General features: G+C 39.7%; 1 protein-coding gene across 5 annotated transcripts in view; it reads right to left on the bottom strand.

Annotated features, from left to right (window-relative positions):
* LOC117510226 (fibroblast growth factor receptor 1-A-like) overlaps positions 1 to 22,022 on the bottom strand; it is a 119,206-nt gene that overhangs the window by 80,594 nt on the left and 16,590 nt on the right. For all 5 annotated transcript variants that reach the window (XM_034169856.1, XM_034169854.1, XM_034169852.1 and 2 more), the window contains exon 2: positions 15,690 to 15,870. In XM_034169856.1, the coding sequence (XP_034025747.1) occupies positions 15,690 to 15,843 (154 nt within the window). In that variant the 5' untranslated portion in view covers positions 15,844 to 15,870. The remainder of the gene's footprint in view (positions 1 to 15,689; positions 15,871 to 22,022) is intronic.

Genomic DNA, 22,022 nt, shown 5'->3' with positions numbered 1-22,022 from the left:
CAATGAATAACATGTACATAAGTAACAAAAAGGTATGTACACAGTTCAAACTGCAATGCAAAAAAGTTGTAAACTAATGGCAATTTGTGCATTCATTAATTTCAGCCTTAGAATGCATGAAATTGCATCAAAATTAAAAAATTTCGGTGGCTGTAGTTCGCGTCTCAAACCTACTGGCCCTGTGGGCCAGTGGCAAAAAGTGGTCAATGTCTAGCCCTGTAAATCTATCAAACCTGTGCCGTTTCCTAATAAGACATTTATTGTACACATTGATTTTATGCCATTATATTGTTTCACATTCTGTACTGTATTGATTTGGAATAATTAAAACCCTAATTCCACACACTCAGAGTAGGTGGTGGTACAGGCCTTTAAAACTGGTTTGTGATCCGTGGATAAACGCAAAGAAATTTTACTTTTACATGTATGTATTTTCAGACTGCGGTTGACGATGTGACCAAGGGGAGCACGTTAAAGCAGTGATTCGTGGATTCAATTTTTTGTGCATCTTGAAAACATCATCTTGTAGACATTGTTTGCATCACATACAATGCATCTGGAAAGTATTCACAGAGCTTCACTTTTTCCACATTTTGTTATGTTACAGCCCAATTCCAAAATAGACAAAAATAATTTTTTCCTCAAAATTCTACACACAATACTGTATAATGACAATGTGAAATAAAGGTTTTTTTTTTTTGTTTAGATTTTTCGAAATGTATATAAATACTAAGAAATCATATGTAAGTTACGTGTTCATAGCCTTTACCATGAAGCTCAAAATTGAGCTCAGGTGCATCCCGTTTCCACTGATCATCCTTGAGATGTTTCTACAGCTTAAATAGAGTCCACCTGGGGTAAATTCAATTGATTAGACATGATTTGGAAAGGCACACACCTGTCTACATATAAGGTCCCACAGTTGACAGTGCATGTCAAAGCACAAACCAAGCATGAAGTCAAAGGAATTGTCTGAAGACCTCAGAGATACAATAGTCTCAAGGCACAAATCTGGGGAAGGGTACAGAAACATTTCTGCTTCTTTGATGGTCCCAATGAGCACAGTATCTGTAAATGGAAGAAATTCTGATCCACTTGGACTCTTCCTGGAGCTGGCCACCCGTCTAAACTAAGCGATCAGGGAAGAAGGCCTTATTCAGGGAGGTGACCAAGAACTCAATGGTCAATCTGTCAGAGCTCCAAAATTCCTCTGTTGAGAGAGAATAACCTTCCATCAAGAGAAACATCTCTGCAGCAATCCACAAATCAGGCCTGTATGGTAGAGTGGCCAGACGGAAGCCACTCCTTAGTACAGGGGTGGCCAAGTTCGGTCCTCGAGAGCCACCTTCCTGACACTCTTAGTTGTCTCCCTGCTCCAACACACCTGAATCCAATGAAAGGCTCAATAAAAGTCTGCTAACGAGTCTTTCATTGGATTCAGGTGTGTTGGAGCAGGGAGACAAGAGTGTCAGGAAGGTGGCTCTCAAGGACCGAACTTGGCCACCCCTGCCTTAGTAAAAGGCACATGGCAGCATGCCTGATGTTTGCTAACAGGTACCTGCACGACTTTCAGACTACGAGAAACAAAATTCACTGGTCTGATGAGAAAGATTGAGCTCTCTGGTGTGAATGCCAGGCGCCATGTTTGGAGGAAACCAAGCACCATCCCTACAGTGAAGCATGGTAGCGGCAGCATCACGCAGTGGAGATGCTTTTCAGTGGCAGGAACTGGGAGACTAGTCATGATTGAGGGAAATGTACAGAGACATCCTGGAAGAAAATCTACTCCAGAGCACTCTTGACCTCAAAGTGGGGCAATGGCTCATCTTTCAGGAGGACAACGACCCTAAGCACAAAGCCAAGATATCAAAAGGAGTGGCTTCAGAAAAACTCCATGAATGTCCTTGAGTGGGCCAGTCAGAGCCCAGACCTGAATCCAATTGAACATCTCTAGAGAGATCTGAAAATGGCTGTGCACCAATGCTCCCCACCGAACCTGATGGAGTTTGAGAGGTGCTGCAAAAAGGAATGTGCAAAACTGCCCAAAGATAGGTGCGCCAAGCTTGTAGCATCATATTCAAGAAAACTTGAGGTTGGAATTGCCAATGGTGCATCAACAAAGTATTGAGCAAAAGGGCGTGAAAACATATGTACATGTGATTTCATGTGTTGTGATTAGACTTTTGAGGGGAAAAAAGAATTTACTCTATTTTGGAATAAGGTTGTAACATAACAAAATCCAGGAGAAGAGAAGCACTGTGAATACTTTCTGGATGCACTATAGCGCACTGCTAACATGAGCATAAACCAAAGGAATCCTTTGTGAGCACTTTATTACAAATATCTGTAATAATATGGCTTGCTGTGTGGTTGACTGGCCTAATGGATCATGTATGAAGCATGTGCTGCAGTTTGGCGCCTTGCTACTATGCAAAGAAAACTGCCTTTGCTGTAGACACACACACAGGTTCTGAATGAAAACAAGGTGTCCACTGTTTTACATAAAATTAACATTTTGTTGTATTAGGTTCAGTACGCATCAACTATGATCCGTTATACCAGTACTTCAGACACATTGTATGATCAGGTTTGGTACCGATTTGCTGCGGCATGTTAAAGTAGAGTCAAATGAACAGGTAGAGGATACTCCCGTTTATTTTAAATATGCTGTTCCACCCCCTGGTCAAAGTCCTTCTACTCCATTCATATGCCCACAGATGCAGTGATTCCACCTGGTCTTAAAGATAACGCTGCTCATAAACTAAGCTCGAGTTCCAAGGGCGCTCCTTTCGAGGTAAGTCAGATGTTTTTTTTTTTGAGGAGGGTTGGGGGGGTAAACTGAAATTATAGAAAGTTTTTTCCTTTTTTGATTGATATATATGCACCATAAATCAATCAAAAACAAAAGAAAAAAAAAATAATCAACCCAGTGTAGCAACTGTACTCTCTCATCTGCATTGTGTATCTGTTCTGACTCCTCCCACTCGCTCCCCTCAGGAGGCAAACTCATGATCTCTGGCATGGGAAGCGGATGCGCTGTCCAATCAGCTAAAACCCGAGCTCTGATTTAAGTGGCCAGAGTATCCTCTGGCTGAAATGCTCAGTCAGTCAAGATTCACTACCAACTAGCATAATAAGTAAGAATGCGCATGCAACAACAATGACAACACCCAAACTACAAGTGGATCAAAAGTGACCATCGAACACAGCAATGCCACAGACATACTTCAAAATAACAAGCATGTCACGAAAACCTCAAAAAGTCAACCACAGTGTCAGAATGATCATCTCAAAAAAAAAAAAACAAAAAAAAAAAACAATCTAATCATGGATTTTAAGCTTTCCCTTTGTGAACTCTAACAAAGCATGTTTCTTCTCCTGAAAGTGTGAAACCAGCCTTGTTTATGGTTTGTGCCGTGGCATCTCGATAAGCTAAGATGCTACATGCAGAACGCTAACAAGTCTCCCTGAGGAACCCGCTTCTGTGATCAGGAGTCAGACAGCCGTACAAAGAGTGATCCCTGTTAACAGGAGAACCATGACGTGGCTCAGCTTCTACACGTTTTGTGTTATTGGCTAAGCTGGGCTACACCCATGGCTAAGCTAAGCAAAGCTACTGGGAGATGCCTGAAGAAGGCTGTCAATGAATGTCATTTTCCTGTAGAGAGAACACAGCACCACATGGTGGAGTTCTAAATGGCTGTGTGTGAAATCAGAAACACAGCTTTTAAGGTATGTAATTGCTATGAATCATTCTTATTGACATGTATGCGATAGTTGCTTTTTTGTTTTTTTTTTCTGAATACACCACAGGTTTTCAAAGAGGCAGAGACAAACATATGCTGATCGCAAAGAAGAAATTGATTTGAGAACCAAAATAAATCCATATTACATTTGGAGACAAAAACAACAGATAGACTCTCTGTACTGGAGTTAGTCATGAAGTTGACTGTAGCTGAACACAGTTGGAATGACATTCAGGTAGGTAATAGCATCGTAATTGCTATGAATCATTCTTATTGACATGTATGCGATAGTTGCTTTTTTGTTTTTTTTTCTGAATACACCACAGGTTTTCAAAGAGGCAGAGACAAACATATGCTGATCGCAAAGAAGAAATTGATTTGAGAACCAAAATAAATCCATATTACATTTGGAGACAAAAACAACAGATAGACTCTCTGTACTGGAGTTAGTCATGAAGTTGACTGTAGCTGAACACAGTTGGAATGACATTCAGGTAGGTAATAGCATCTTAAGTTACATCACTTTTATGGCTTAAAATAGCTCTGAATCTGTGTGAATTGTTCAGATGTTGTACAGCTAATTTTATTTTTTACTAGCTACATCAGGACTTGCACAAGTTAAAGAATTTGAAGTAATGATTCATAGTCTGGTATATAACTTTTTAAAAGACAGTGTTGTGTTTTGCCTTCATCAGCCAAGTCACATTTGAGCTATGAAGGAATTTTTCATAGCTACGTTACCTGGAGCTGCGTAGTAAAACACTCAACACAACTTCTACAGAAAAGGTTACTTGTGCTCTTTACAAATATGACACTTTAGAGACAGACTATAAGTCCAGTAGACGCCAGGGAGGGGTAGCATAACTACTGCAGAAGGTACACAGTATGAATATGCCCAGCACGATGACTGTCGACTGCACCATTCCAACTGGTAAATCAGAATGCGTCATCAGCCTGCAGGAGTGAATCATCAGGAAGACGCAAGAGCAACTTTGATGCTTTCTTAGAACCTCCCCAGTCTGAGAGACATCTACCACAGGAGTAAATTTCACTGCATTCTCTAAATCGGTACACTCTGAAGAAACTCTGTGAGCAACTCAATAAGAGGTGTCTTAGCATCTACGTGTGTGAGTGTGAGAGAGAGAGAGAGAGAGAGAGAGAACAAACATTGTGAAAACAAAGCACTGGCTCAGAGAAAGAAACCATTCTGTGACTGCTATTAACCTTATTCAGGAAGTCAGGGTGGGCGGCGTCATTTTGTCAAGCAACTTCCGGTTTGCCACTGTCAATGATTATCTACGTAGGAACACGGTACACTAGAAGTGTCCGAACATGAGCAGCATTAATTGTTCAGTTTGTACGTGCCACAACAACTGGAAAAAGAGGAAACTATCACTTTCAGAACGATGTTTTGAACATGGAAAGCAGAGATCTGAGTGCCATGGACCAGCATTTAACTTGTTCCCTCCTCCATTGAAATACGAGGATCTCCGGTGCTCGCTAAAGGCGCTGAATTCGAAAAATCCATCCAAACGTCCCTGTCTGTTCTTTTTATTTTATGGAGGAAAAACCCCACACCACTGGATCTTTACCCAGAGAAATTATTGGACTATAACGCTCCGTTGAAGAAGCCACGGTGGATGCTAGTGAGACAAACGGGTAAGCTGTGTTTGTAGCATTAGCTGCTATCTTATTTACTCATTTGCTGACGTTTGATACAATCAAACACTGCATGAAATAATACGTTTATTAACGTTACGTAATCTTGGCATTACGGTGATACCACTTGTCGGGTAGTATTTTAACTTGATTGTGCTTTTATACGAGCTTCAGCAGCGCTGTGCGGCACAGAGCTCGTAGTTCCTCATAGCCGAACTGTCCACGATGAGTGACAACACAAAGTAGTTAAAAATAATTGAGGGCCACTTTTCCATGTCATCTTCCCACTCTGTTATGACCCGTGGGTGAGCCAGAGTCAATCCCTTTGAGCTTTTCAAAAAGGTTTTTGTTTTTATCCATGTAATATCTTCCGTTCTGTATTGAAAACACCGCTCACCGTAAGCCCTAATCCAAAACAGAAATGCCTCTGCTGTAAAAGTGGGCGGGGCTGAATAAGGTGAATAGGGTGGTTATGCTTTAAAGCACAAATAAACATGGCAGTGTTTCCCTTACACTATCACAGATCTGGCAGCTTGCGAGGCCAAAAATAGTTAACAGCAATGACAAATAACACCACAATAAAACACAAATTACACTAAACATTCATTAATCAGTAATCACTTTGGCTTAGCAGCAGGACATTGATCAGCTCTGCAGCTGTTGAGGCTGTCAAAGGACATGCCGCACCGAAATCATAACAATTTAGATTTAGCCTGCTAGTCACCATCCGATGATCCACCGGGAATACTTTGTGCACTTCCGTGACTGGTTTCAAAGTATATGGCATTCGTAACAAACACCTACGGAGACCTCCGGAAACAAAGTACTCGTGAATACTCAAGTGTTTCCGACACCGGTGACGTAGCTTTTAGAAACATCTCAGTGCACGCTTGAATGGAATTTATCTGCTAACATTAAGAACTGAACCACATATTTTAAAATCCTAAAGTTTACATAAGTGTGATGTGTTATGACGAGTCGTTTTTTAGTGATAGAGCTCTCAAGTCTCACTCATTTTGAGTGAGACTCATGCTTTAAAGCGGTCCTGTCAGGTCTCATGCATGTGTTGTCCCGCTCTCATGCTAATGCATGACATTCTGAAATATTTCACTGTAGTAACCTGCAATAAGATTCGGTGGAAAATAACTCCTTGAGCGTATCTCAACTTGAGAGCTCTGGTGATAACTGTTCATTTTGATGCAGACACGGTAAAAGTAGCAGCTGCGAGAAGATTTAGTGCACCTGCACTCCATTAGCCATAAACGCAACTGTTGAAAATAAAACGCTTGTAAGTGTTGTATATTAACTGTGAAAATCTTAAAAAAAAAAAAAAACCCTCTGTGTGATCAGGCACCCTGTGGAAAAAAAAAAAAAAAAATGTTGGAGACATTAAATTCAAATTAGATCCAAATTCCCAGAATCTAGCAAAGTAAAATAAAAATAAAACCTACCAGCTCCACTGAGGTGAACACAACAAAAAACAAACTGAACATGCCACTCACCCAGTTGTAAAGATTTCCAAATGTAAAATCCACACCATCAAAGAAGCCCAGTCGCAGAACATGTCTAGGTCCACTGTATGTCCTCACTCACAGATCACCAACCAGAGAACATGTCAAATCCACTATAATCTCTCACACAGCTTGCCAGCCAGAGAACGTGTCTGGGTCCACTAGTCCCCAGGTACGAATTGCACGTGCAATCACCGGCTAAAGAATGTCCAACAGCAGCTCTGCCTTCAGCTCAAGTTCTTGTGATTGTGGCACATTATATATAAAGTCCATTATGTATTCTGACTTTCTCCAATGTAAGAAATACATCTGCGCTTATAAAAAAAAACAAAAAAACAACTGTCATGGAGATGTCCCATGTCCACATTCACAGTGGCAGTAAATCAGCATCCTACCACACAAACAGCAGCTTCACCACACTTTAGGTTCCAAAATCCAACAGTCTCTGATTAAGTTATGATTTTCGAGGTGAAGTGTGTCACCTGCTTTCTGTATATCCCCTGTAAATCCGAGCTATCACTTTCAAATGAAAGCCCAGAAGCTTTGTTATCAGACATAGCAGGTTCATTTTACTCTGTCAGTCATCGGGATGTTTCATCTTTTACTAAAATGTACGTCGCATTTTATCCGGATATTCCACTGTTAAAGGAGATTTTTTTAATGAAAGACGTGCAGGCGGATTGCAGCGTCGGCTCGCAGCCGCTGCGACGCTCCGCCACAGGAAAAACACCTCCGTTGGAAGCCTTAAGGACAAGTTGGAACATGTCCAGCTGTTAAACAATTTCTCATATACTCACTCCACTGAAAGCCATCAAAAGCCGCCTGGATTTTACAAATGGTTATCAACACGGAGGTGTTTTTCCTGTGCCGCCGCACTGCAAAATAAATAAATAAATAAATAAATAGAAAAAAAAAAAAAGAAAAATTTTTGGGGTGCTGCAGCACCCAGTGGAGGATCTCACCCAGAAAATGTTTAAACATTACATGTAATCTGATGCAATTAATAAGCTAAATGAGAGCCCTTTCTCAGTCGCATTTTCTTGCTCATTTTAGAACTACAATATACAGTGTCACATGGTTTAGAAAATGGTGTTTATAACTATTTCAGAAAACCACATATTTAGGTTAGACTTACTGTTCTGTCTACATTTATCTAAACATTTGACGTCAGCAATTTGTGCTTTTATAAGAATCAATAGTGTCTTAACATGATACAAGTAAAGCTGCATCTACTGTTCATTAAGTTAACAATATCACTTAGTTCTCAGGAACACTGATTTGGGTTTAAATTTGATTCTTTTTCACTTCTATAAATAGTAAACGCAGTAAGATTTTTCCATCTAGTGATGTGATTTTATGTGTTGCGCACAACGACACAAACCTTTTTCACATCAATATTTAACTTCTATGAGCATGTTAGATGTTTATCATATTTTCCTCCACATGAATATTTCACACCCATGTAACAGAAGAAAGCAGAAAAATGGAGATTTAGCAGGCTAACAGAGTTTGCATGGAGACAGTCTGAAGCAAATTCATCCCAAAGACAGAGTTTGATTTGCGTGAAATAACTTAAATAACGTCAGCTGACAATGAATTCCATCAAAAACATGATATAAGGAGATCAAAGACTATCTAGAAATGCAAACACTCCCGGCGATGATTTAAAAAAAAAAGTCAGGTCAGTGTTTTTGGTCCTTTTGCTCAAGCCAGGCCCATTTTAATTTATTCCTCAAGAGCTGCAACATAACATTTCTATCCATTTTCAACGTGACAGAGTTCACTGTAAAATCTGAAATGACGTCTCTCATTGGCTGCTGTGTGGACGAGCTGCAGCACGTTATATTTATCTATCAGTCTCGGATCAGGACGCGAAAACATGACACTTAATATCCACTGTTGTGTCTCATAAAAGACATTTCCAAACAATTTTACAAATACAAACATCATAACAAAAAAATAATAATAATCAGACCACAGACTAAATACGACATGGACCAGGCAACCAAAAATAACTTGGAAACATTCGCCATGAAAGCAAAAAGCCAGATTTCGAGGAATTCCCCGGAAAACTCCCATCACTGCGCACCATGACTGATTTTTTTTTCCTCTTTTTAGTTTGTAATTTTAGACAAGATGTAAAGCTGAAGTTGCATTTTAGTCATAAATTCCACTGGTACTTAAAAAAAGCAAAATGCTAGAGCTTCAAACATATATACATACATACATAAAGTATACATAAATTATGTGCTGGTCCCACGTTAATTTTTAAGTAAAACATTAAAAATAAGGGCCTTCCTTTCTGTACAGCCCTGGGCAGACTGAATAATGAACAATGAATAATGAGCCATGTAGCAGGAAATTTTTTGTGCGAGTCGAGTTATTCAAGAAACATGGGAGAGTAGTGGCTCTTAGCGGCAGATTAGTCGGCTAACAAGGCTCATGTCTGAGCATGGCGCTAATTTTGTGAAGTTCAAATTTCCTGTAATTCCTTCAGAAGAACATCATATGTGGCTCAATATTTGAATAATCACTGAAATTTCTGTCAAATCCATACATGGCTCATTATTCAGTCTGACTATTACAAACAGCACATAACAGTCAGCTCTCTACTGCATAAATATTATATTCAATCTTTAAACTTTTGCTGTCATCTTCAACTAAATGACAAATTCATCTGTTTTTTTTAAATGACCATTAATTTTCACAAGGTGACTTCTTCCATCTCACACTCAGACTGTGTATGAAGCACATTCAAAACACACACACACTATTACATTTTGTGATGTGAGCAAGTTGTAGAACATGATGTTTCAAAGACAACAACAATTAAGACAAAAACAATGAACAATTAAACCCATTGTGAATTGTTGCTTGCCATTGCTCTGTTCGCTGAGGCAGTCAGCAGTGATGTGGCTGTCGGCCACGGGGAGAAAATGAGATTTAATAAAATTTTAAGCAGACTAACCACAATAAAAACATTTCCCAGAACACATTTGCAGCTCCTGGGCCATCATAATGCAGTTTGGCGGTCAAGTGTCTCACCATGCACTACGACTCCTTGGTCAACCTCAGTGTGAAAACATGCGATTTAAATATAAAGAATTCAAAGTTTTATACTACCTACCTACATACACGGTACATCCAGAAAGTATTCACAGTGCTTCACTTTTTCCACATTTTATGTCACAGTTTTATTCCAAAATGGATAAAGTTCATTTTGAAAAGGTCTGTGCTCCCAAGAGAATTTTGTTGTAGCGCAATGTGCAATGAGAATAAAGAACAGGACCTTCTGGCTGTGAGCCAAAAGCGCAGCCCAAAGCACCCTGACTAGTCACACCGATGTGCATGTTCTCAAGGTTATAATAATTAGAATGGCTGTGCATGCGGTGTCTGAGAAATTTAAATGAATTAAATTTGCTTAAGAACCTGTAGTGTGAACACATGATAAAATTAATCAAGACAAAAAGAAAAATGCATGACAATTTCCATACAACTATTTTGTCCCCCAACTCTCAACAAAAGGAATGCATCCAAATGCTTATCCTGTGATTGTCGACAGCTGAAGCCATTCGTCACCCAGCAGGGGACTGGGGGAAAGTGAAGCTTTCTCAAGTTAGTTATTGGGGGGAAGCAGAGAGATAGTACCTGGCCATTTGGTGATTAAGAACTGGGTGGAGTGTAAATGCATCAGACATCTCCACCCTGCAGCAATTTATTACTCAGCTCAGAAGAAAAACATTCCCTTCAGAAACCTTATCCTCCAGGATAAAGGAGGGCTCAAAGTAGCATCTTCTTTCCTTTTGCAAAACAGGCTAATTTATAGTTTTCCTGGCAGTTAACTCCTCTCTCTGTGACAACAAATACCTTTTCATTACAAAGGAGGAGAGAAGCAGGGACTACTTGGCAGTGGAGCTGGCCTTGGGCTACACATGGGAGTCATTTACTCCTCCCTGTCCCAGTGTTAGCTTAAATGCAGTAGCGGCAAGTTTATTTTAGGGCTTACTGCCCAAGAGAGACCCTTTTGGTTAATTATGGTAATTATAATGCTGAGCTTTATCATATTCTTTTGCTGCACTCCACTTCCGACTGCTGAGTGTAAACGTCAAGACCCATCTACTTACAAGTCCAGGTAGCTATTACACTGTTGGACTGTATCCAAGAGGCACATTTTTAGGTATTCAATTTCACTGCTTCTTTCCCCTTTTCAGTCTAACTTGTTTAACTACCAAACCAGGCTAAATTCTTGAGAGATGAAAATTAAGGTTCACTACATAGTTTAAGAACAAAATAAATAGCATATCAATAACCTATTTCCAATTTAGCCAAAAGTACTTTAGTTTAGCTGCCAGCAGAGTCTGTAGGAACTGACATGCATGTTGCACATTAAAACCCAGAAAGATCAGACTAGAGCCTCTTTCACAAATAAACTGTAACATTAAAGTTGTTACCATATCCACGTGTTGGAATGCACCCACAGAGCATCAGCCCAGCCCCTCTTTATTATGAAGGCTGCTTCAACACCCAACCTAAAGAATTTTTTTTTTTTTTTTTTTTTTTTTTTTTTAAGTTGAACAAACTCGCACCCTAAAATTAATTAATTTTGTGACCCCCCACAGATCGTAAAAAGCAAAGAATAATGAGCTTTCACATTATTTTTAGCGCTTCTGAGTCTTACTTATGATGACGTCATGAGTGTGTGTTGATAACAGACGCATAAGAATGACGTAAATTTGTGAGTTTGCAGTACAAGTATGATGAGTTATTTCAGAATTTTTTTTTTTATTTGTGATGAACATATATACACACATATATACACACACATATATATATATATATATATATATATATATATATATATATATATATATATATATATATATATATATATATATATATATATATATATATATATATAAAAATGGCTGAGTGGATCCTTGTCATTTGATTGGTGCTTTGTATGTCACATGACATGGATTAATTCATCCCGTTTGTGCTGCATTGCATTTAGAGTGCAGCTTGGTTCCATTTAGAGAGCAAATTTGGTTCCATACATTTGGTACCATTGCACTCTGCACGCGCGCAAGTGTGCTCACGTGATCATGCACGCACACGCACGCACACACAAAATAAATCCACTGTGCTGCCTGGAGGCTGTTAGCAGGAAAAGAAGAAAAGCTGGACTCATTTCTGACGTGATTTTTTTTTTTTAGCTGCACTGAGGACAGTCTTTTTTTTGTTGTTGTACACGCACGCACAAGCGCTGACCAGGTTGTGTGTGTGTGTGCGCGCGCGCGCAGGGGACTACGACTCTCCCGAGACACAATTTGAATGAGCTAACTGGTGCTGCTAATTCTTGTAAGACACACACACACACACACACACACACACACACACACACACAAATCCACTGTGCTGTGTGTTAGCAGGAAGAGAGAAAGAAAACCTGGACTCATTTCTGGCATGATTTTTTTCGCTGCACTGAGGACATACACAGTCGACCAAGCCGGTTGCGCGCGCACGCGTGTGTGTGTGTGTGCACGCACGCAGACGGGGGACAATGACACAGTTTGATTGAGCTAACTGAGGCTGCCACACGTGCGCGCGCACGCACACACACAAAAACCACTCCGCTGTAAGGCGTCTGTATGCATGAAGACCTGCTCACATGAAATGCTGATGTGATTTTTGGCTGAGGAACAACACAAAGTCTTTTTTGTTTTTTTTAAATGGAAGTCCGAAGTCAGTGCACAGCATCACTGGACTACACGTCACAGTGGAACAGTGATTTTCAACCTTTTGTGAGCCGCGGCACCCTTTTTATATTTACAAAATCCTGCGGCACACCACCAACCAAAATAATATTATAAGGCTATTACCTCTGGTTTTGCGCAAAACCCAGTTATCGCAATAGAAAATCGATACAGAAAACACCGCATTTCAAAAATCCTCAAGCATTTTGCGCTCTGATCTCAAGTAGGGCTGTCACGATTAGAAATTTCTGGAGACGATTAATTGTCAGACAAATAATTGCGATTGACGAATATATTGTCTATTTTTTTTTCTTTTTTTTCCCCTTCTTTATATTCTACTATTGTAGTATAATTACACAACTCTGGAAGAACGTTTGGCTTCTGTGAGTGGAGAAACTGGGAATGGTGCAACATTTTTATTTTTATCTTTATTTTACATACATTCCCAACTTTTTCTGATTTGTGGTTGTTTCTGTTGCATTTCTGAAATTGTTTCTCCTCATCAGTCACGTTTTGTGCTTAAACACTGCATTAAGCTCAAGATTGAACAAATAAATACCTTTGGAAAATAACAGCTGTTAAAGTTCAGAGTTCTCACCTGCTTTTTGTGATCTCTGCGTCTGAACATTGTTTTTTTTTTTTTGTGGCTCAGTTCATTCATATATTCTCATTTTTTAAATATGTTTTTAAAGATATTTGACCGTTTATTTCATCTCATGATCTCATAAATTCAGCATACGACGCGCACATGGTGTGAACAGGACGGTAACAGCAGAATCACACCTTTAGAGAAAGTTCAGAGAGAAGTAAAGGCAGCTTCACGTTTCCATTTTGTTAACGTTCACTTGGGTTAAAATCCTCTCTCTGCTCCGCACTGAATGTGTCGCGACTGCATTCAGGAATCTCCCTCACCCACCCCCTCCCTCCCTCGCAGTCTGCAGCCTGTTAACTCCGCGCGCGCGCGCACACACAGGCACACACACACACACACACACTGACAGCTCCGCATTTTAGAAGGCTTTTGAAGGAGACGGCACTGTTTTAATCGGCCGTCAGCCTCCTTGTTATTGTCCCGCCTTAAGACGAGAGCGAGGCTGCAGCAAGTTTGACATCAGATTCTGAGTCGTTTTATGCTTTGTGGATAAAATAAATAATTCACGGTAATCGCGAATATGAAAAATACCCACGGCACCCCTGACGATCGATCACGGCACCCTAGGGTGCCGCGGCACCCCGGTTGAGAATCACTGCAGTGGAACACCAAAATGTAAGTCCCCTTTTCTGTTAATAAAATCAGTAAAATAAAATCTATTTTACACCCCATTCTCATGTTCTAGAGAGTGCCTTACAGTTAAAAACACATTGCACTACTTATCTATTTTAGCCATTATATAAAACAAATAATGAATGTTTTTACATTCGTTCAATGGTACGAATATTTCATGAGGTGAAAGCTGGAACATACCATTCAATGAGGCGAAGCTGAGTCATTCCATCATCCACAATGGAAAAATAAAATAATGTTAAAATTACTCCATTTTGTCTTGTATTACGACACCGTGTGTGTATGCGCGCACGTGCAATGCCGTGTGTGCATAAGCCGTGCTCCTCCAATATTTACATGTTCCACCTTTGGGGAAAAAAATTTACGGTTTGTATTTGTGTATGTTACCGCTACATATTTAATTAAAAGTGTTGTAGATAAAAACAGAAAGTCTCACCGCTGATAAAGCAGAGAAGCCGCTTTTCATCAAAAAGAATCTGCCCTCACATTTTCAAAAAAGGCTTCAAGTCCTCACAGACTGATGGACAGTTTCAGTCCAGTTATTGGTGTGGTATATTTTGTAGTGCTGAAGTCCACAGGTCACATTTAAGTGAGATGTCTGGCAGTGTCATGCTTGTTAAGAAACGCACAATTAATGTTAAAGGACAATTGTTGTCGTCAAAAAGTGAAGTTACATAATTTAAGTGAAATGATTGTAAATAAAAACAAAGCTAATGATATTGGTAGCAATTACAGTCAAAAAGTAAGGAATAACTGATAAATAAAACATGTTCTCAAAGTCATCATAAAACTGTAATACTATCATTAAGAATTCGTATTGGTACTCTGTGTCGATGAGTACCAAAATGTATGTACTCATATTTATAGTCTGTCTGGAAAAAAGTGGTATTGGTGCATCCCTACTTTTCATCTGAACATCTCTTTATGCACCTAGACGGCTTACAGTGGAGTGGATTTTGTGTGCGTGTTAGAACGTGCACGGTCAGATAGCTCAATCAAATAGTCGTCCCGATAGTGTTGCTGTCCAGCAAAAAAAAAAAGTCAGAAATTAGTCCAGCTTTTCATTCTAATGTCCTGCTAACAGCCTCCAGACAGCTTACAGTGCAGTGGATTTGCTTTGTGTGTGTACGCATGTTTTGTGTGTGTGTGTGTGTGTGCGCGCACACACACAGAGTGCAATGGTACCAAATGTATGGAACCAAATATGCACTCTAAATGGAAGCAAACTGCACTCAATGCAACACAACACAAATGGGACAAATAATCCATGTCACGTGACATTCAAAGCACCAATCAAATGACAAGGATCCACTCAGCCATTACATAAAGACACAATGTGGAAAAAATGTGGCACTGCAAAGTCTGTCAGTGTAGTTGAATCCTGACATGCTATGTAAGCACTTAAGACTGCACGTCCTCAACTTCATTTGGAGGGGAAATCATTTAAAACAAATCACTCAATCTTAATAACTGGATTTGGCTGCAGTGTTTTGGCAATGACTAGCATTGAAATTTCATAGTTTCAGTCATCCGTAGATGAATGCCTTTCATTGGCTTGAACCGTACAATGTCCAACAGCTGCAGTTCAAAGTATAAGCAAAATACAAGTGATTCAGGAATAACTCACCTCACAAAACAGACATGAATAAATAATTAAATTTGAAGATAAATACAGACTAAGGAACATATTTTACTGTCTTCTGGAAGTAAAATATCAGCTGTTAAAGTATCTTACCTTCATCAGTATTTGCAGGCCGGCAGTGGATGTTTAAAACTTGGGCAAACAAAGCCAGACACAGAAGTATACTTGGCCTCATCAGCATCCTGCTGAGGGAGCTACAACTGTTGGTTTTTCTGTGACTGGAAATCCATTCAGAATTTTGGGGCATCAGCACCAGGTCATTCAGAGTGCTAACCTAAAAACAAAAATAAAGCAGTGTCTGCATAATCATATCACAAAACCTTGTGTTTTCAGAAATCTAAGTCCATTTTAGCAGCCACGACAAATACATTTTCATAAAAAAATTTGGAAGAGCCAGAGAAATATGCTGAGCCTATGCTTAAAAACAACAACAACAAAATGTTTAAATAACTGTACAGCTGTGCTGTGTGTGTTGATCACTCAATTCCCAGCAATAAGTTTTGGTGGATAAGAAAATTACTGTTTCATCAAAAACATTCTGCTTGTTTGACAGGTTCACAGTAGGTATGACAGCACTGTGGTCTGCGTGCATTAAACAAATAAAAAAAAAAGATATGAGAAGAATGATAAGAAAATGCAGAGCATCAGGATTGTTGATAGCACAACCAAAGATGTTGGTTGTGCTACAAAGCTCAAAAATGAAGCTTTTTTTTTTTTTTTTTAACTTTACAGAAGAGTGTCGAAGGCTGAACAAATGAAAATAACCATTCGGGACCCTTACTAACAATTTCTTTATTGAAATATCCAGAGTCCAATTCAATTGAATGGGAAAAGAGTGTCCAAACTTTTGACTGGTCATGTATAAACACTTAGATCCAATCCACAACAGAACCAGGAATGGATAATGCACAGGCTTGCCTGCATTAATTACTACCAACCTAAAGTCACAAGACAAGAGGCCCCACATTATTTTTGGTTCAGCTGCATTGTGCCACTGAAGCAGGGAGAGTGTGTTCAGATGCAGCAACAGGATCATGGTTGGGCTACGGGACCAGCTGAGCACTGCTACCTTGGAACACATTGCCAGTCTCGTCTATGATAAGATGGCAGTGGGGCACATCCCAATTCAGGAAACCGTTGAACTTTTCCTGCAGCTTCACCTGAGGCGTATCCTACCATATCTCATGGCATGCCATGATTCAGCATCACGAAATATACATTAATCTACTGGTTGTGATATTCTCACAAAAAGCGCCACAATTCCCTAACGGGAACACAAATTTATTCTAATATATTCCGTGAAGACTGCAGAAAATAAAAATAAAAAAAAGAAATTAAAAGCGGGGGGGGGGGGGGGGGTTATGGTTAGGATTGGGGGAAGGTGTAGGGTTAGTAATAGTGAGTTTAAAAAAAAAAAAACATGAAAATCTGAATCATTTCGTGCCAGGAGCAAAACAAAAACAAAAAACAAAAAAAACAAACGTCTGGGTTGGGTGTATCAGTGTCGGAGATCCTGGCTTGAGTTGACATTCCTTTCTCAGAAATCACCAGCAAAAAAAAAAGCCCTTATTTTGAAATCTTCCCCCAACTGCATTTTCATGACAAGATTGCACCAAAGGAGACAAAATTTGCTTCTCTATTTCAAATTTTTCCCAAGGTAGCATGCCCCTGGAACCCCTTAGCTGGTGCCCCGACCTACATTAGCATTTTGGACCTGGTTGCGCTCAAGTCATTCGACACCCCATTCTCATGTTCTAGAGAGCACCTTACAGTTAAAAACACATTGCACTACTTATGTATCTAGGACAACCCCTACGGACTAACATTTCTCAGCTACCACATCTTGGGCCAGCCAATACACGGTCCTATTGTGCAGGAAACAGAATCCGAAGACTTTATTAATCCCAAAAGAAAGTGCTTCTGTTACAACTGCACAGATTAACAGAGACAAGTTGACATGTTACTCAACACCCTGATTCTGCCACAGGAACTTGACCTACTCCCCAGATGTCACAAACATTTACAGAAACGCCCCAGTAACTGGTGTTTTCAGTGGGTGCGTCTATCTACACTGTAGTAAAATCCCACCAGGGTTGCGGTGACGGCAAGCATCTAATGCTAGCAATAGTTTTACTGTTAGATTTTCACAGTGTGTTTAATTCCACAGGCATCCAGGTGCGCTGATGTATATTTTCCCCATTCCACCTCAAGGACTCGAACCTTCATTGGACCTCATCCATTCCCTGCATCTCATTGTCAAGCCATCTGTCCCTGCTGCTATTCATTCCATTTCATTTTGCTCTGCTTGCATTTACAAATGCTATTTAGTGCGTTTGTTGTTATCTTCTCTTGCACAAGTTCAATCAATGGGCATTCATCCCTGCCATCCCTGGGGTGAAATCAGATTGGGGGGGGATCTGTTTACCACTCAAAAACAAACAAGCAAATAAAAATTGCTCCTACATTGGGACCAATGTGTAGTTGAGCAACTTACAAGACAGCACCCCATCATCGTGGAAGTGCATGAATATGAAGTAACATTGTAAAGTGCTTTGAGCATCTGTATCAAATGGAAAAGCACTACAGAAATGCATGTACATGCAACATATCTATAAACTTATTTGTTCTAACTACATTTTTAGCATGGTGCCTTACTTCCATTTGTTATACACAGGGACTGAAGGGGGGAGGGATGCCTGACAAAATAAGTATAGTACAAGGGACAATCCTCACATGCACATCTGCTCACATCATTATTTCTGCAGCGTCTGGCCACAGGGATGAACACTTACCCCTCGAAACCTCATAACTCCCTTGAGGGATTTGACAATGAGAAAAAAGAAAATGAAAACAACTATTGACAGTTACATGACACCCAGGTACAGAGACCTCTTGGCCAATATTTTCACACTCAGAAACCTAACACTTGGTTTAGGCCCAAGCCCAAAATACACCCCACCCTCCAGATACACCATTTGCTCTCATGTTTTGTCAAGATGTGCCCAAAGCCAGTTTCAGACTTCAGGCTCTTAACTTACCCCCAAATTCAGCTGTATGGTGACATTTTAAAAGCAAAACATTTACATAAGTGACAGAAACTTGACATCATGATTACTTGATGATTCAAACTACAGCACCACGCTCATGGAGTGAAAACCTCTGCCAACAGTTTCCAATTCCATAAAATTTTACCTTGGAAAATATTTTCAGCATCAAAGTCCTGTTAGAAGTAGCTTTTCATAAGCTAAATTTGATGTGATCAAATGTCAGAAGTATGCATTTAGTTCATGCACGTGAATAAAAGCTTTTTTGTGGTGTCACTTTGTTTTGTTTTGTTTTTCCCAAATTTTTCGGTTTCTGAATTGTTTTTCAGATAATTTTTCACAGAACAGTGTTATCTTTATTATGCACAATTTGTCATTGCTGTTTTGGCACTTAGTTTCCATAACATAACCTCTGCCCTACTTTGTTGGCAGCCGTAATAAAATATTGGACCATATTCTTTGTAAGATGCAGGGTTCCCACTAGCGTTATAACAGCGCAACGGACCATTACGCTGTTGCCTGATACATTTACGCTGCAAGTGGGCCGTTACATTGTTTTTGATGGTGTGTGGCAGGAAAATTACAATTTCCCGTTGACTGTACAATTTATTCATCAACCTCCATCAAAGCAATTTAAAGATGTCAATTAGGGCTGGGCAATATGACCTGAAATTCATTTATATATATTCATATATACTGTATAAATTGAATCCCTTCACAGTAATGGTATATATCGCAATACAAACTTAAGTGTAAAAGTTATAACGGGAGTGTTTTTGAATGGGTTATATAGTCCCTTAGCAAAGCTAAACTGATAAAAAATAAATAAAACAAATCATGTAATTTTCATAACATTTACTGTGCAGATTTCAAAACTACAGCTACAATTTGCCATAAGGTACAGTTGAGATTTTGGTGAAGTTTCATCTCTAACACTAGATGGGACACCTTCTCCGAATACATGAACCATTTTCAGGACAGAGGCATTACCTCATTTTCAAAACACAATAAGAAACCAGCAAAAATTAACAGTGCTTAATTTACTCATAGTTGAAGTCAGTCTGGATAAATTGTAGTTCCCTGGCTGATTTAGTACACCCAGTAAAAATAAATAAATAAATAATGTCCTTGCCTTATTTAATACGTCGCTTTCTCAAATGTTTGATTCAGGTCACGGCAGAGCCGTCCACTGACATAAACAACGCTTTTGTAAATATTGCACGTTTCTGTCTTGGCTTTGCGGTGTTCAGCTAACATGTCTGCAACAGAACTCCTCAATGCTTGCCTGTTTAGCTGACTGCTAAATGCAGAAGAGACTGCTCAAAACACTCCCCATCTCAGTGAGAGACATGCCTCAGTTCAGAACACCCCTCCTCCCCTCACTCTGTCTGCTGCAAGAAAGGAGCAATGCTTCAGAGTTTTCCTGAATCAATAAATGGTGCAGGTTGTCTCGGAAGCGTTATCGCGATTCGTCGGGGGAGTCCAAATCTTTACCGTAGACCAAATTTATACAATTTCTCCCATCAACCGCCAATACCGTGCAGCGCTAGCCGGTTTAATCGGTAAATGGTATAATTTTGGCCGAGAGCAGAGATTTAGACTCCAACGATTAATCGCGATACAACCGTAGAGTTTTTTGATTCAGGAAAACTCCTCTGTGAAGCTGCTGTGTGTGTGTGTGTGTGTGTGTGTGTGTGTGTGTGTGTGTGTGTGTGTGTGTGTGTGTGTGTGTGTGTGTGTGTGTGTGTGTGTGTGTGTGTGTGTGTGTGTGTGTGTGTGTGTGTGTGTGTGAACCAGTTTGCTGCAGTGGAGAGGGGTGTTCTGAGCTGAGGTGACTCACTACTGTTCATGTAAGTTTGTGAGACACCTGTTCTGTCGCTGATATTTGGAAAGCTGTTATTTATTTATTTCAGCAGACACACTGGCAGAAGGCGGATGCTCTGTCAGGTCCTGAATCAAACTTTTGAGAAAGCACCACATTTAATAACGCAAGGATTTATTTTTTAACCGGAGCAAAAAGACAAAATCAGCCAGGACGACGTGATTTACCCACACCGACTTCAAATATGAGTAAATTAAGTATGTTTATTAATTTTTCTTTTGGTGATTTCATGTTGAGTTTTGTAAATGAAGAAAAGTGCAAGTGACCATCTGGAAAGCGCTTCATGTATTGAGAGCGGGAGTGCCAATCTAGTGTTAAAGAGATGAAACCTCAGCCTCTGACCCGACAGTAAATAAATTAAATTCTTTCACCAAGCCATCAAATCTAGGCTTGCATCTTTGATGTACCTTCTGGCAAATTGTACCTGTAGTTTTGAGATCTGCACAATAAATGTTTTCAAAATTACATTATACCCGTTTGGTTTTTTTTCATTAATTTATTTTGATCAATTTACCTTTGCTAAGGGACCCATTCAGAAACATGATTTTAACATTTAAGTTTATATCGTGATATGTACCGTTATTGTGAAGGAATTCAATTTATACCATGATATGAATTTTAGATCATATCGTACAGCCTTACCGCTCAGCCCTGATGTCAATCGTGACTCACCTTTCTGCTGATTAAAGTCACTAACCAGGACTCTTGTCTTGTTGCGGACAAGAAACGGCAACAGCCCTTTGACTTACACCACACAGTTTTTATTCATTCCTCATTAACTTCTCATGGTGCAATGAACACAAAGGTTCTCTGTTGTGGACTGGACCAGCTTGCCAGTTCGCAAACTGAAGTTGCTGTCCCTCTTGTGAAGGAAAAATAACAACAACGCCCATTTGTTGTTGTGGGACTGATTGCACGGCTTCAAATGCTGTGCTCTGCCGAGGTATCGGGATTGGAAGTGAAAAATTTTATTTCACTCATGGTATTAGCAACATGAGACTTATCTAAATTGACTAAACCAATTGAGCTACAAAAACACAAACCAATAACACTGTTCAACTAACAAACTACAATAGCAACATTTAAAACCTCAAAACCCTGAACTCCCATGGTGCATTGCAGCATCACTGTTTATTGGTTGGCTAAAATTGCTAATTTCTCCAAAAATATTTGTCCTATCAACTTTACATTTTTGCAGCATTCATCCTTCACCCAAAATACATAAGCATGTCAAACAGCAAATGTCAGCTCTCCCCGGTTTTTGCGTGATCGAAGCCATACACACTCACACAGGCCACTTTGCTATTAGAATATAGATGACACCTCTTTCCAATACAGACAAATTACAACTGACCAAAACCGTCCCCTGGCCCAAAATGAGACAGCTTCTATTCTTTATGAATTACATTGATCTTGACGTGCAGCTGGCTAAGACCACAACTCAGGAACTGTCAACAAATTACCACAGCAAAAGGAAACGCTTGATAAAAACTCAATATC

The sequence above is a fragment of the Thalassophryne amazonica genome, chromosome 5, assembly GCF_902500255.1.
Source record: "Thalassophryne amazonica chromosome 5, fThaAma1.1, whole genome shotgun sequence".
Lineage (NCBI taxonomy): Eukaryota > Metazoa > Chordata > Actinopteri > Batrachoidiformes > Batrachoididae > Thalassophryne > Thalassophryne amazonica.
Note: the sequence above shows the minus strand (reverse complement) of the source record. Positions and strands in the feature narration are given on the sequence as shown.